Source organism: Mytilus californianus, unplaced genomic scaffold (assembly GCF_021869535.1).
Source record: "Mytilus californianus isolate M0D057914Y unplaced genomic scaffold, xbMytCali1.0.p SCAF_3, whole genome shotgun sequence".
Lineage (NCBI taxonomy): Eukaryota > Metazoa > Mollusca > Bivalvia > Mytilida > Mytilidae > Mytilus > Mytilus californianus.
This window is the reverse complement of record NW_026262679.1, coordinates 117,416,895-117,429,368: the sequence shown is the minus strand read 5'-3', so window position 1 is coordinate 117,429,368 and position 12,474 is coordinate 117,416,895. Positions and strand designations below refer to the sequence as shown.

At 32.4% G+C, this 12,474-nt stretch overlaps 2 protein-coding genes across 6 annotated transcripts in view; one reads left to right on the top strand and one right to left on the bottom strand.

The window, feature by feature from the left end:
* Window positions 1-1,839, bottom strand: part of LOC127735920 (hemicentin-1-like) — a 48,821-nt gene extending 46,982 nt beyond the window's left edge. For both annotated transcript variants that reach the window (XM_052246361.1, XM_052246362.1), the window contains exon 1: window positions 1,513-1,839. In XM_052246361.1, the coding sequence (XP_052102321.1) occupies window positions 1,513-1,564 (52 nt within the window). In that variant the 5' untranslated portion in view covers window positions 1,565-1,839. The remainder of the gene's footprint in view (window positions 1-1,512) is intronic.
* Window positions 1-12,474, top strand: part of LOC127735930 (uncharacterized) — a 502,702-nt gene that overhangs the window by 88,226 nt on the left and 402,002 nt on the right. The window lies entirely within an intron of this gene.

Here is a 12,474-nt window from a genome sequence, read left to right as displayed (position 1 = left end):
CATCTGTTTTATTTTGATATTCTAGTTAACTTATCTCGAAGAGCAACTTAGCGGTGACAACTGGCTTCTGAAGAACCATTCATCAAACTTTTAATGAATTTACTATCCGGGATAATTATGATAAGATAAAATTATATACAATTTGATAATCACGTAACCAAATGGGCCAATCAGAAATCATACCGTAGAGACAACACAGATCAAAACAATTAATTATCTTACGTGTCAGAAAGTCTCGTGGTCAATACATTTTGTACGGTAAATGATCTGGAACTAATTTAATTTCACGCATGAAAAAGCATAACGGATACTGAATTTTTAAATTTATGCTTATACGAATCTATACCTTAATGGCTGTTAAGTCTTTCAGATGAAAATGGATGTGAAGATTTGAAGAAAAAAAATGTTACACGACTTCAAGAAAAAAGTTCAAAAAGTAATATGTCAGCGAGTTTGTTTTTTGTTTTTTTTTTTTTTATTTCTTCAGTAAAAGGAAAATAAACTAGTCTTATATGATAATTGTAATAATGTAATCTCCTTTAAATACTTGATATTATCATTTTACTATGAATATTTTGCTAACATATGTGAAATTTACTACTGCATGCACATTCTTGTTCAAATCTAAGTAGTGAGCTAAGTTTATTTTCACTTGAAAACAGAAACTTTTCTGGTGATTTTAAAGTGGTCAAAGTTAACACACTTGTAAGAATACTTGACGCCCTTCCGAAGAGCTATCAACCGGCATGGCTAAACATGATTGTGAAACATACCTGGCAATGATTCTGACAATTAGGCTGACATACCCATTACATTACATCATTATAAACAAAAAATGACATCTTGTTAGTAATTAGTACCTGTCTCTAATAATAGAAATACTACTTGATACCCCGCCATATTAGCGTAGTAAACGTAAAGTGCATAATCATAATGAGAAAAAACAAATCGTGAAAAAAAACTGTGGGAACCGTTTAAATTACATTTTCATGTCGTGATTCTGCATCTGATAAACAACTTGTAACATTTTTTTATAAATCAGAAGCCATTGAAAATGTTATCGTTGCTTACAAATGTAATACCTACAAACTTGCGAATAACCAAACTTAACATCATAAAATCATTTGTTACCTGTAACAGCAATTCCTCCTTGAACGACTTATTTCACTTTGATGCTGTATATTATTTTTTCTTGAACTATTTTAATCCAATTTTGCAGGTTTTATCGGAATTTTACTTTTAAAATGCTAATGCATTGGTAATCGACATTTCCAAAACCCTCTGAAAACTCTCATTTTCCCTATAGGACCCTTTTAACTACAAACATTCATTTCCATTTTTTCTTTATATTAAAAAAAAAGTATGAAAACCTCCATATATTCACGTTTTAAACGTGTTTCATCGATTCAGTATGTGTATCCTTTCTTTGTTATCCTTTCATCTACTTTGTGATGAAAACATTTTACAAGCAAAGAAACAACTGCATGCACAAAAACTAATTAACATACTCACCGAAAACACTGTTCAATATTCCAATTAAAACACTTATAATTAATGTTAACATAGTTGCTTCTGAAGAATAAGTGGTTTACCGCCAAAAAGAAATCCTTTAACAAAACCTGGCAGAATGGAGAAAACTTAATGCCTATCAGTGTGTTGTCTAATGATTATATCGGCTCCCTTCAAAATTTTCCTGACCTAAGTAACCCGATCGTGCCGATTATCAACACTATACAGATGTTGATTAGGGTAATTAAGTCTATAGGCACCATGTACTCTTCATGGAATTATTAATAATATGTGTAACTTCAGTTACTATAATTGATGCATTTTCAATTTATTTATTTTACTATCATATAAATATCGGATTCGTTCCGCCCTATCATTGAGAGATTGTAAGTGTAAAAAAATATGTTATTTGCGAGAAAAAATGTATATAATATCAAACAGTTTATATCACCTACTTGGTAATACTTTTATAAAATCCACTCAAAAAGCATTTTATTCTAAGTTCGAAGTAGGTTTTTTTTCTTTTTTAACGTCGATAAAATTTACATCAAAAATGTAAAACACACGAAAATAGTTTAAATCATGATAATTTCGTTTTCAACAACAATAAATCTTTATAATTTTGTAATAAGATACGTTCATATGGATCAAAATAACAAAGTGAAACAATATACATTTATTTCCCGTGCCTGAGGGAGATATGAAGATTTGTTCACCCAAGAAAATTCCTATTTCACGAGGGCATCGTCGGAAATATGACCTTAAGAGGGTGAACTAATCTCACTAAGACAACGGAAATGAATGTTTTATTTCACTGCAGTTTACATGCAGTCGAATAATACTATACAGTTCACAATGAAATCGTAATCGAAGCGAAGCAGTCAAAAAGTCGTTATAACTAAGGAAATGGATTGACTTAGTATTGCTTAAAATTTACTGTTATATGATGTTTGCCTAACATTCCATTTTATAGTTTATTTATTTATCAATTTATCTATTTATCATTATTTGAGACATAACAATATGTTTTTAGGATTAATATATTAATAGAGTTGATAAATGACTAAAGGCAGGAATCATAACTCAGGGACAGATGCCGAACTACAGGCTCTCCTGAAGTATAAAATCTTTATTGTTCAGTAAAGTTGCTTATGTTGCAACCAAAACTGTTAAAATGAGGTTAAAAAGAGGGGCTGAGTAAAACTGAGATACAAGGTACACCTCTTAAAATACATCTTAAAGTTAGGACCTAAATTGGTGTCCTAAACTTAGCAAGATTCTTTAGGAGAAATCCTTACTTGCGACACGTTTAGTAAACCCACGTAAGACAACTGAATTAAGATATGTCCTGTCCTAATCCTAAGACTGTTTCGATAAACATGCCCCTTGTTTGATTGTTAGTCCCCTACCGACGAAGTCGAAGGGGACTTTAGGTTTGCACTCCGTCCGTCCGTCTGTCCGTCTGTCTGTCTGTCCATCTGTCCCTCTGTCCATCCGTCAGTCCGGCAAATCAGCTTTCCACACTTTTTTTCTTCGTTCTTGAAGATATTGATTTGATATTTGGTATATAGTTTTATCATGACAAGTTATAGATCAAGTTCGAATTTTGTTCCGGTATGATGATTTAGTCCAGAGTTATGGACCATAACTCTGGACCATATCTAATGTAAGAGTATTATGTTAAACCATATTTCTGTACAAAGGGAGATAACTCATTTTTTAAAAGACATTCTTTGTTAAATTATTTGAAGAATTTTTTGACAGGTTTGTTTGTTATTTAGTATAAACTAATTTTCTGAATGCTATATATATAAAAAAAAACTTATGAAGAGAAATCCTGTAATTAAATAATAATCTATTTTTATTAATGTATATATTTCAATACATTACATTGTGTAGATAAAAGTTGTTGACATTTTATAGATAAGTTACAAATCTATATTAGTTTGTGACAAATGAAAGAAAAAAATATTTGAAACTATTAATTATATATGATTATAATTTGAAAACAGATATACACTGTATTACATCATATCTAATTTTAGAGAACTATTAATCATATCTAATGATTTTTTCATCATGCTTATAAGATATTGATTAATAATTAGTATATAGTTTTATCATGACAAGTTACAGATCAAGTTCAAATTTTTGTTTCGGTCTAATAATTTTGTGCAGAGTTATGGTCCTTGGACTTGTTATTGTTTATTTTTATATTTAATTATTCATTGGAGTTATAACAATATGTTTTAAGGATTAATAGAGTTCTGGTTTGATTTGTTGCTTGCTTATTTTTGATTGGTTGATTTTGTATAATTTCATGTTGTCAGCTATCCTTGGAGAAAACTTGAATGTCTAGAGCTAAACACATTGATCTACTGCGAGTATCTTGCTCTATTTCATCAAAGTTCATATACCTTTAGATCAAATATTACACGATGGTTTGGAACCTCCTTGGTTTTGTTAAAAGCTTTAGTGATAAAAAAACACATCTGCTGAACGTTTGTTCTAGTGTTTAAATGGAACCTTTTAGCTATACATTTCTAGTTACAAAGTGTAATGAATAATATAAATTTTTCTACTTTTTTTATTCGAGCGTCATTGACTCTTTTCGAGACGAAACGTGCGTCTGGCGTACAAAATTTCAATCCTGGTATCTATGATGAGTTTACTTGTACGGTGTCTTCTGTCTATTCCCAAATTTGGGCTTTTCATAATTTGTTGAAAGAAAAGGAAAAATAACAATTTTTATGAAATTAATTGTTAAATACTGAATAAAATATAATTTTTGAGGGTGAAACAAGGATTTGTATAGTCTCACTATACAAATCCTTAGGTGAAATAATGAATAAAATTTATTTTTTTGGGGAAAACGCCTTTATTAAAATGTTACATCTTTAAAATTCAAAACCAACAAAAAATACAAATTTATTTTTTAAAAGGAGGGAATTCAATCATCTTTTCGTTATTAAACTGCTTGCTTTAACATCAAATTAAAATCATTATTCATTACGAATAAGTTATTATCTATTTAAAAGGAGATTTCATAATTAAAGACCATTAACAATGAATTAAAAAAGTATTCTAATTATAAGCAGTGCAGTAATTTGACCACTTGTTTTTAATAAAGCTAAGCCAAGTAACTTTGAGCTCTGATATGCATGGAGGAACGCACTAAAACATGGTTTGTAGACAGAAAACAACAACATCCATCTACTTTTTCGGAGAGCTGATGTTCTACCACTTCTACCACCCAACACAGTTGAAGATGTTTGGTAAGAGAATATCGATGGTACAATACTAATAAACAACTTGCTTTCACTTATTATATTACTAGCTACTGGATTGAAGACAACTAAAGCCTATGGAACCATTACGCAACAGAAGGTCCTAGAACACAAAATCACGCGGAAGGCACGCAGAGTAAATAGAAGAAATGGTCAAGGCACCCCACCAAACATCTTTAGTATGATAAAGCCATCCAAGCAGGCGCCTTTAAACAATACAGAGCTGGTGGGAAATATGTTCCCAAGAAAGAAAACATTGTGAGGTCGACAACCGACTTGAAACATTGAAAACAAGACTACAGAACGAAGAACTCATTCCAATTCAGTATGCTGTTGCTTCTTCTCATCTCTTGTACATTAACTAAGACACTGTAAATTCTCTGTATGTTTAACAATTAAGGGCTTCTGAAATTTGATGGTATGTCCTAATGATAATTTTTATACTACTATGTATTCAATTTGATAGAAGTTGTGCTAACACCATATGCTTTAAAATTATTAAACAAAAGGTTTTCTATATAAAAAGTTATCATTCTCTTTCATTTCCACTAATTTTACCTGTTTTTACATTGATTCATTAATCACGTTGTTAAAACATAATCCAACTTAATCTCTTTGTAGACAAAATAATTCTGGGAACTCCAACATGAATTTCTTTGGGAAACCATACAGCTTATTTTGTTAATAGTGAACAAAAAGGTAAAACATTCTACACAGAGGAACAAGTGATCAGTATGCTGGAGTTTCTTATTGACAACATATTTGTTGAACTTGGAGGTAGACTTTTTCAACAAATTGTCGTCATTCCTATGGTAACGAACTGTGCGCCTCTCCTTGCCGATCTCTTATTTTCATACGAGTCGGAGTTCCTTCAGACACTTGTCAAGAACAAGAAGATCAAAGAAGCCAGATCATTTAAGTTCACATTCAGATATATTGGTGATGTTCTTTCCATTAACAATCCAAACTTTTCTGATTGGGTTCCATTAATATATCCTCCAGAACTAGAAATTAAAGAAACAACAGACACGGATTCCTCCGCCTCATTTTAAGACTTATACCTCGAATTTTGACATAAGCGGTCATCTCAGTACCAGAATCTATGACAAACGAGACGATTTTGATTTTGAAATTATCAATTCTCCCATCTTAGTAGCAATATACCAACTTCACCTGCATATGGGATATATATTTCCCAACTCATTCGGTATTCAAGAGCTTGCAGCTTCTACCCAGACTTTATAAAACGTCGTCAGTGTCTAAGCAGAAAGTTGATGAAGCAGGGTTATGGTTATATACTAAGGATTTTCTTATCCCAGGCACAGATTACCTTAGTCGTATTTGGCACACCTTTTTGGAATTTTAGGTCCTCAATGCTCTTCACTTTTATACTTGTTTCTAACTATTTTGATCTGAGCGTCACTGATGAGTCTTATGTAGGCGAAACGAGCGTCTGGCGTATCAAATTATAAGCCTGGTACCTTTGATAACTATTATGTCAAAGAATTTCTCGTCCTTTTTCTAAAAAAAAGTTCATCCTAAGATACCAAGACCTTGTTGAAAAATATTCCGTATCAACTTCACAAATAATTCATGATGGTCTTGAACTATAGATTCTAGATACTGACGTTGTTTATCATCATAATTACGTGTTATAGTGTTCTTTTATTTGTCTTTGTAAATTATTAACCTTTACTGTTTAGTCCATTTTTGGTAATATCCATTTGGCGTGGCCCGGTACTTATGTATCCGTCCAATGTGTTGTTTTGCTGTGGTAATTTTTTGTAGTCTTGTCTTTCATTTTTGCTTATGTGCTTTGCCTATATTTTTTTTTTCTTTTTTTTTTTTGACATATTTGTGTGTTTTTATAGTTGTCGTACTGCCTTTTCTGCTATGTCTGATGACTTTTAGCGCCTGGTGTAAAACAGAGAGAAAGTTCTAGTAAATAAAGATGTTTATTGTTGGAAATCAGTAATCAAAGTGACCGTCGAAAGCTTAAATTGTTTCCATGGAGGTTTGGTCACATGATCACTGATTTCTTAACTTCTCTTGTTTTCACCAATCAAAAGGTATCTTGTACAGCTCCCTTGACCACAACCTATTTTCACTGATTTGGTCAATAATCAAGTCATGGGTGACAGGTGTTATAAATAATTTCACACAAGAGTAGTACAAAAGGTTGTTTAACAAAAGCCTTAATTAACATGTATGGTACATAATCCAAATTCAATAATTTAGCGCTTACATGTCTCTTTGTTATCTAACTAAATTACGTAATCTAAATATTCAAGTTGTATGTCATTCTTCTTATCAAAAATAAATATTCAAAAATAAGGTAATTTTAAAACTTCAAATTCTTCTACCTGCAAATTGTAAAAATTTAATAATTTCATTTTTTGTTTGGTCTGTTATATTAAAATTTTGTCTATGGCAATTCATAATGTTACTATAACAATTCTTCCTCAACCTCCCTAAGCTTTGTCCCACAGCTTGAATCTGAACAAATAAAATAAGAATAATAATGATATATATTCATGTATGAAGGTATAATGAAGACAATTATGATATAATACAATGTAAATGTTCATATAGAGTCATTGTTTATATATCGCACTCGTGTGATTTTAGTTTTGTGATCTAATGCCCATAAAATGCTGAAGTTAAGACTTAAAATATATATGATTTTAATTGCAGATATTCAATAAGATACTTTCAAAATTGAAAGGGTGTATTTATACATTTGTAACGGGGAGGCCCAGAGGTACTGACTGTTATCAAATATGCATTTAATTAATATTGTCATTTTTGCAATTTATGGAGGAAAGTTAACACTTTACACTCAAATATGTGTGTTATAAAATAGTACTGATGCAGTTTTCCAATAATGAAAAATCAAGTAAACCAGGTGCTAGTGCAACAGAAAAATTAAAGTACCAATAAATTTCATATTTATTGACATAGATAAATCAATAGATAATTCAAATAAATAAACATGAAAATAAACGATCCATTACATGTTCACGTCTTGCGTGCACATATTCTGCAATCTCCATGGTATAATGTAATCTAGAAAAATGTTTAATATATCTGTATTCTAAATCCTACACAAAGAAGTAAACTAAACATCAATACGCTCTACACTCCTTCACTTTGGCTCTCGGTTTCATTTTCACTATACACTTAACTTCATCTTACATATTTGTAATGTTGGAATGGATACTATCATTTGATTTTGCCGTTTGATTAGGGATTTTCCGTCTTGAATTTTCCTCGGAGTTAAGTATTTTTGTGATTTTACTTTTTTCTAGTTTCTCAGGACATTCAGTTGCTAAAATAAAGAAAATGTGATGATTAGTCGAATGAGCACGGCCGTACTCTAGCACTACTGAGAACAAAACACTTATGCATTCTGTTAGGTTTGACTTCACATCATAATTTGCCTATCAAAATTCCCGAAATTAGAAAAAAATGTTAATCAAAAGGTCAAATAAATTAAAGAATTGTCTACTGCGCAGTTTCGAAACTGGAGTTCAATCCAGATTATCTGTATGTTAGTGAGCTATTTGACATAATGGCTTTCTGTGTGTTATCTTAGTGAAAACTACACAATGATATGTTTTTCCATCTTTCCATTTCACAAGAAAATATTGTATTCCTCTTGTATTTCTAATATTTTATAGTTTGTCTACCTCATGAAATGTATCATCAATAACATTGTTTGGTCCATCTCCATCATCACTGTTAGTTTCTTAATCTTTACTCTCATTTTCTGCAATTTGACCCTGATCATTATCTGTATGTGGATCATTTTACTCTTCAGGTGCATTATCTAGAATATGACGTTCTAGAGCTTGTGGCGGATCACGGTAGTCAGTGGGATCTACATATTGCCTAAGATTGCTTGCATTGACCATAGCTTTAAGTTCCTTCTGGTCACTACAGCGTCTTAATTTATATGTGAAATTCGACCCACAGTCAGTTATGTCATAAGAACCATTATATTTATCTACTAATTTTGGTGAACGACCGACAGGGACTGCATGTTCTTTAAGTAAAACGTTATCTCTAAGTCTAAATTAAGGAATTTTGGTATTTATGTCGTATCGTTCTTTCATTTTTGCTTGTTTAAGCTTAACATTTTTAGCAGCCAAATCTTGGGTAATTTTGAGGTTTGAAATAATTTCTTCTAAATGTTGTTTTTTGACAGATTGTCTTTTGGCAAAAGAGAAGCGTCAAAAGGTAAGTTCATCTCCTAGGCAAACACCATTGAGAAGGGAGAATACTCTGTTGATTGAGTTGATTGAGAATTTCTAAAAGCCATTAAAATACCAGGGAGTTTATTTGGCCAATTGTTCTGGTCCTTATCACTATAAGCTCTGACTTCCCGTATCAATGTGCTATTGGTCCTTTCCACTAAGCCATTTGTTTGTGGATGTATGAATTTGTATGATGCCTTGTAATATTCAACATTTCACACAAAGCATTCACCAAATTCGAGACAAAATTTCGACCAAGATCTGTAACTAGACACTTCAATGCACCGTACTCCGTAATGACTAATAATCTCTCGAAATAAGACTTTTGCAACCCCTGAAGCTTATTGAGTTTTCATAGGAAAGGCCTCACTCCATTTTGAAAAAGAATCTACCAATAATAAAACATAAGAATAACCCTCATTATTCTTACTAAGTTTCAGAAAATCCATATGCCATCTTTCAAAGGTTGTGTCAACTGGCAGAAAATTAAGAGGTGGTTTCTTACCCTATGTATCTCTTTTTATTCTCTGACAGCGATCACATGATCGAATGTAGTTTTCAATGCTTTGATGCATTTCAGGCCAAAAGTACTTAAGACTCGAAGCATGATAAACACGTTCAATCCCAAGATGTGCACAATCTACGAAACTGTCATGATAACTTCTCTTTGAGCTTGTGGGAGACATAACTGTTTTATCTACTTTTCACCATTACCAACTCTGACTCTCTTCTGAAACCATTTATACAGAACATTGTTACAAATGGAATAATCTTGAGCCGATTTTTGAACCTTTGAACTCTGATCATTGTCTGCAGGTAGAATACCTTCAGTAAGGAATCTGTGCATATTTCCATAATCAGGACAACTTTGTTGCAAATTTGCAATAGCACGAAGGTTTGACAATTCTGGTCTGACAATAACCGGGTCTAATGGAACAACCATAGCGTAATCATCATACAAGAATTCCACTTGGATACTCTCAGAAGTCCTATTCTTCCCAATAGCTTCTGTTCTAGTATTCACTTTAGATACCTTTACAGCTGCAACTTCATTTTCATCGTCAGGCTGTTCAGGATATGAGCGTCTACTGAGAGCATCAGCTACTTGATTGTTACAACCTTTTCTATACTTAACCTCAAAATTATAATGCTGCAAATCCATTGCTCCTCTTGTTAGTTTACCTGTATTTGCCTTCTGATTCATGAGATATGTCAAAGCTGTGTGATCAGTATAAGTAGTGAATATCCCAGTATCAAGATGAGTGTTAAATGTTTTTTACACCATGAACTCCTGCATAACATTCTTTTTCAGTTGTACTCCAAGCTTGTACTGTTTTAGATAAATTTTTACCACCAAAAGCAATTACACGTTCCTTTCTCTGACTATCTAGCTGAATTTGAAGCATCACACGTCAACATATGCTCTTATAATATTTACAGTTATGGTGTGCGTGTTCATGTGAGAATTTCTCATATTTATACACCCTCAAAATTTCATGTTTGGTTAAATTTCGTCTGGTCATCTGTTTTGTATATTGCCCTTTCATACTATTTTAAACTGCTAGGTTTACTTACATATATTTCGATGTGCCCTGTGCTGTCTATCATTTGTTTTTTAGTTTTATATGTATTGTCTATCATTTGTTGTTTCGAAATTATTGGTCTTTTGTTGGGCAATGTATGACAAATATATGTTGAAAAACCTCGCCCGTAATTATAAATTATGTAATTCATTGACCGCTCCCGACATGTGTAACTTCAAGGCATATTTTAGCGGCGATCGATGTCTTTCAAAATTACTGCACTTTTCTTGTATCCCTGGTTCTTTCTAATGGAGAACCGTCGTACACAAGCATCGAACAAGTTGGCACTCCGAGGCGGGTGGGGAGCAAAAAGGTGAACTGTGGTTTATTTTTATCAATAGTACCGCTTAAGTCGACGCTAGGGGCCGTCTTGACCTTGTTGTAGGGTATGAATGATTCGTTCGTTGTTGAAGACCCTACATCAACTGTCAAGATGAAGAACAGGAATAAAAGCCCTGTTCATTGATAATTTTCTATGTTTTCTATGTATTGTGTGCGATTTTGTCCCATGTACATTTACTCCATATCCTTTCATTTTCTATAAAGGGTTTATTCATGTCAGGGTAAGCCAGGACAGGAGGTGTTAATAAAGCATGTTTTAAATTGTCAAAAGCTACTTGACATTCCTTATTCTATTTGAAATTTCGTTCTTCTTCCTTCTATAACAACCCATTCAAAGGAGTGGCAATTTTTGAATATGGATCAACAAAACGTCGATAATAATTGCACATTTCCAAAAAAATGAGCGAACCTGTTTTTGTCTTTTCAGGATCAACCTTAATGCTTTCCTTTGAAATGATGTGACCTAAGTATTTCACCTCTTTTGCTGCAAACACACATTTGGATAGTTTCAATGTGAGATTTGCATCACGAAGACGAGTGAAAACTTGTTCTAGATGCGAAAGATGCTCATCAAAACTCCTACTAAATACCAAAATATCATTCACATAAACTAAAACAAATTGCCAATTAAGTCCACGTAAAACATTAGACATGGGCTGCTGAAAACTAATAGGAGCATTTTTAAGACCAAAAGGCATTCTAAGAAATTCATAGACACCATTGCGAGTAATAAAAGCAGATTTATGTCTTGTTTCCTCATCCATTTCGACTTGCAAAAAACCACTGCGAAGGTCGAGACAACTTAGAATTTGAGGCTGCACTTCACCAATTGTGTCAAATATATTTTCTAGACGTGCGATCGGAAAGGAAGAACTTTTTGTCTGGAAATTTAATTTTCTAAATTCTACACAAAATCTATACTGCTGAGGCTGACCAGGTGTAGTTTTCTTCTTCACTAATATTACAGGTGAATGATACTCACTGGCTGATTCTTTTATAATGTTGTTTTTTCTTCATTTCTACCAAATGTTTTTCTGTTTCTTTGTGCATATGTGGAGACTGGTTATAGAATCCCATTTTTAATGGTCTAGCATCCCTGAAAGTTTCAATTATGTACTTGTACCTGTTTGTAAAACCTAATTCCGATAAATTAGTAGCAGAAATATCTCTATAAGAACTAAGAAATGTCTGCACTTTCTGTCTCTGCTCAGAAGTTAAATCAGAACTGCTGAAATCAACCTTAATAGGCTCCTTGACTTGATTAGTTTGCTGTAAACTAGCTACAGATGGCTCGTTATCACCTAAATTATGAATAAAATGCAAGTCAATGTCTGATACAGAAGCTAGCACTTTTGTTGCGGGAATGTGTATTTCCTGATTTGTAGGATTCTTATTAATTTTGATCAAACATTTAGCACTCGTAAGATTGTAATCCACTAAATTACTAAATGGTTCTAAACGAACCATTTCTCCTGAATTTTTTTTAGAAATTTTGAC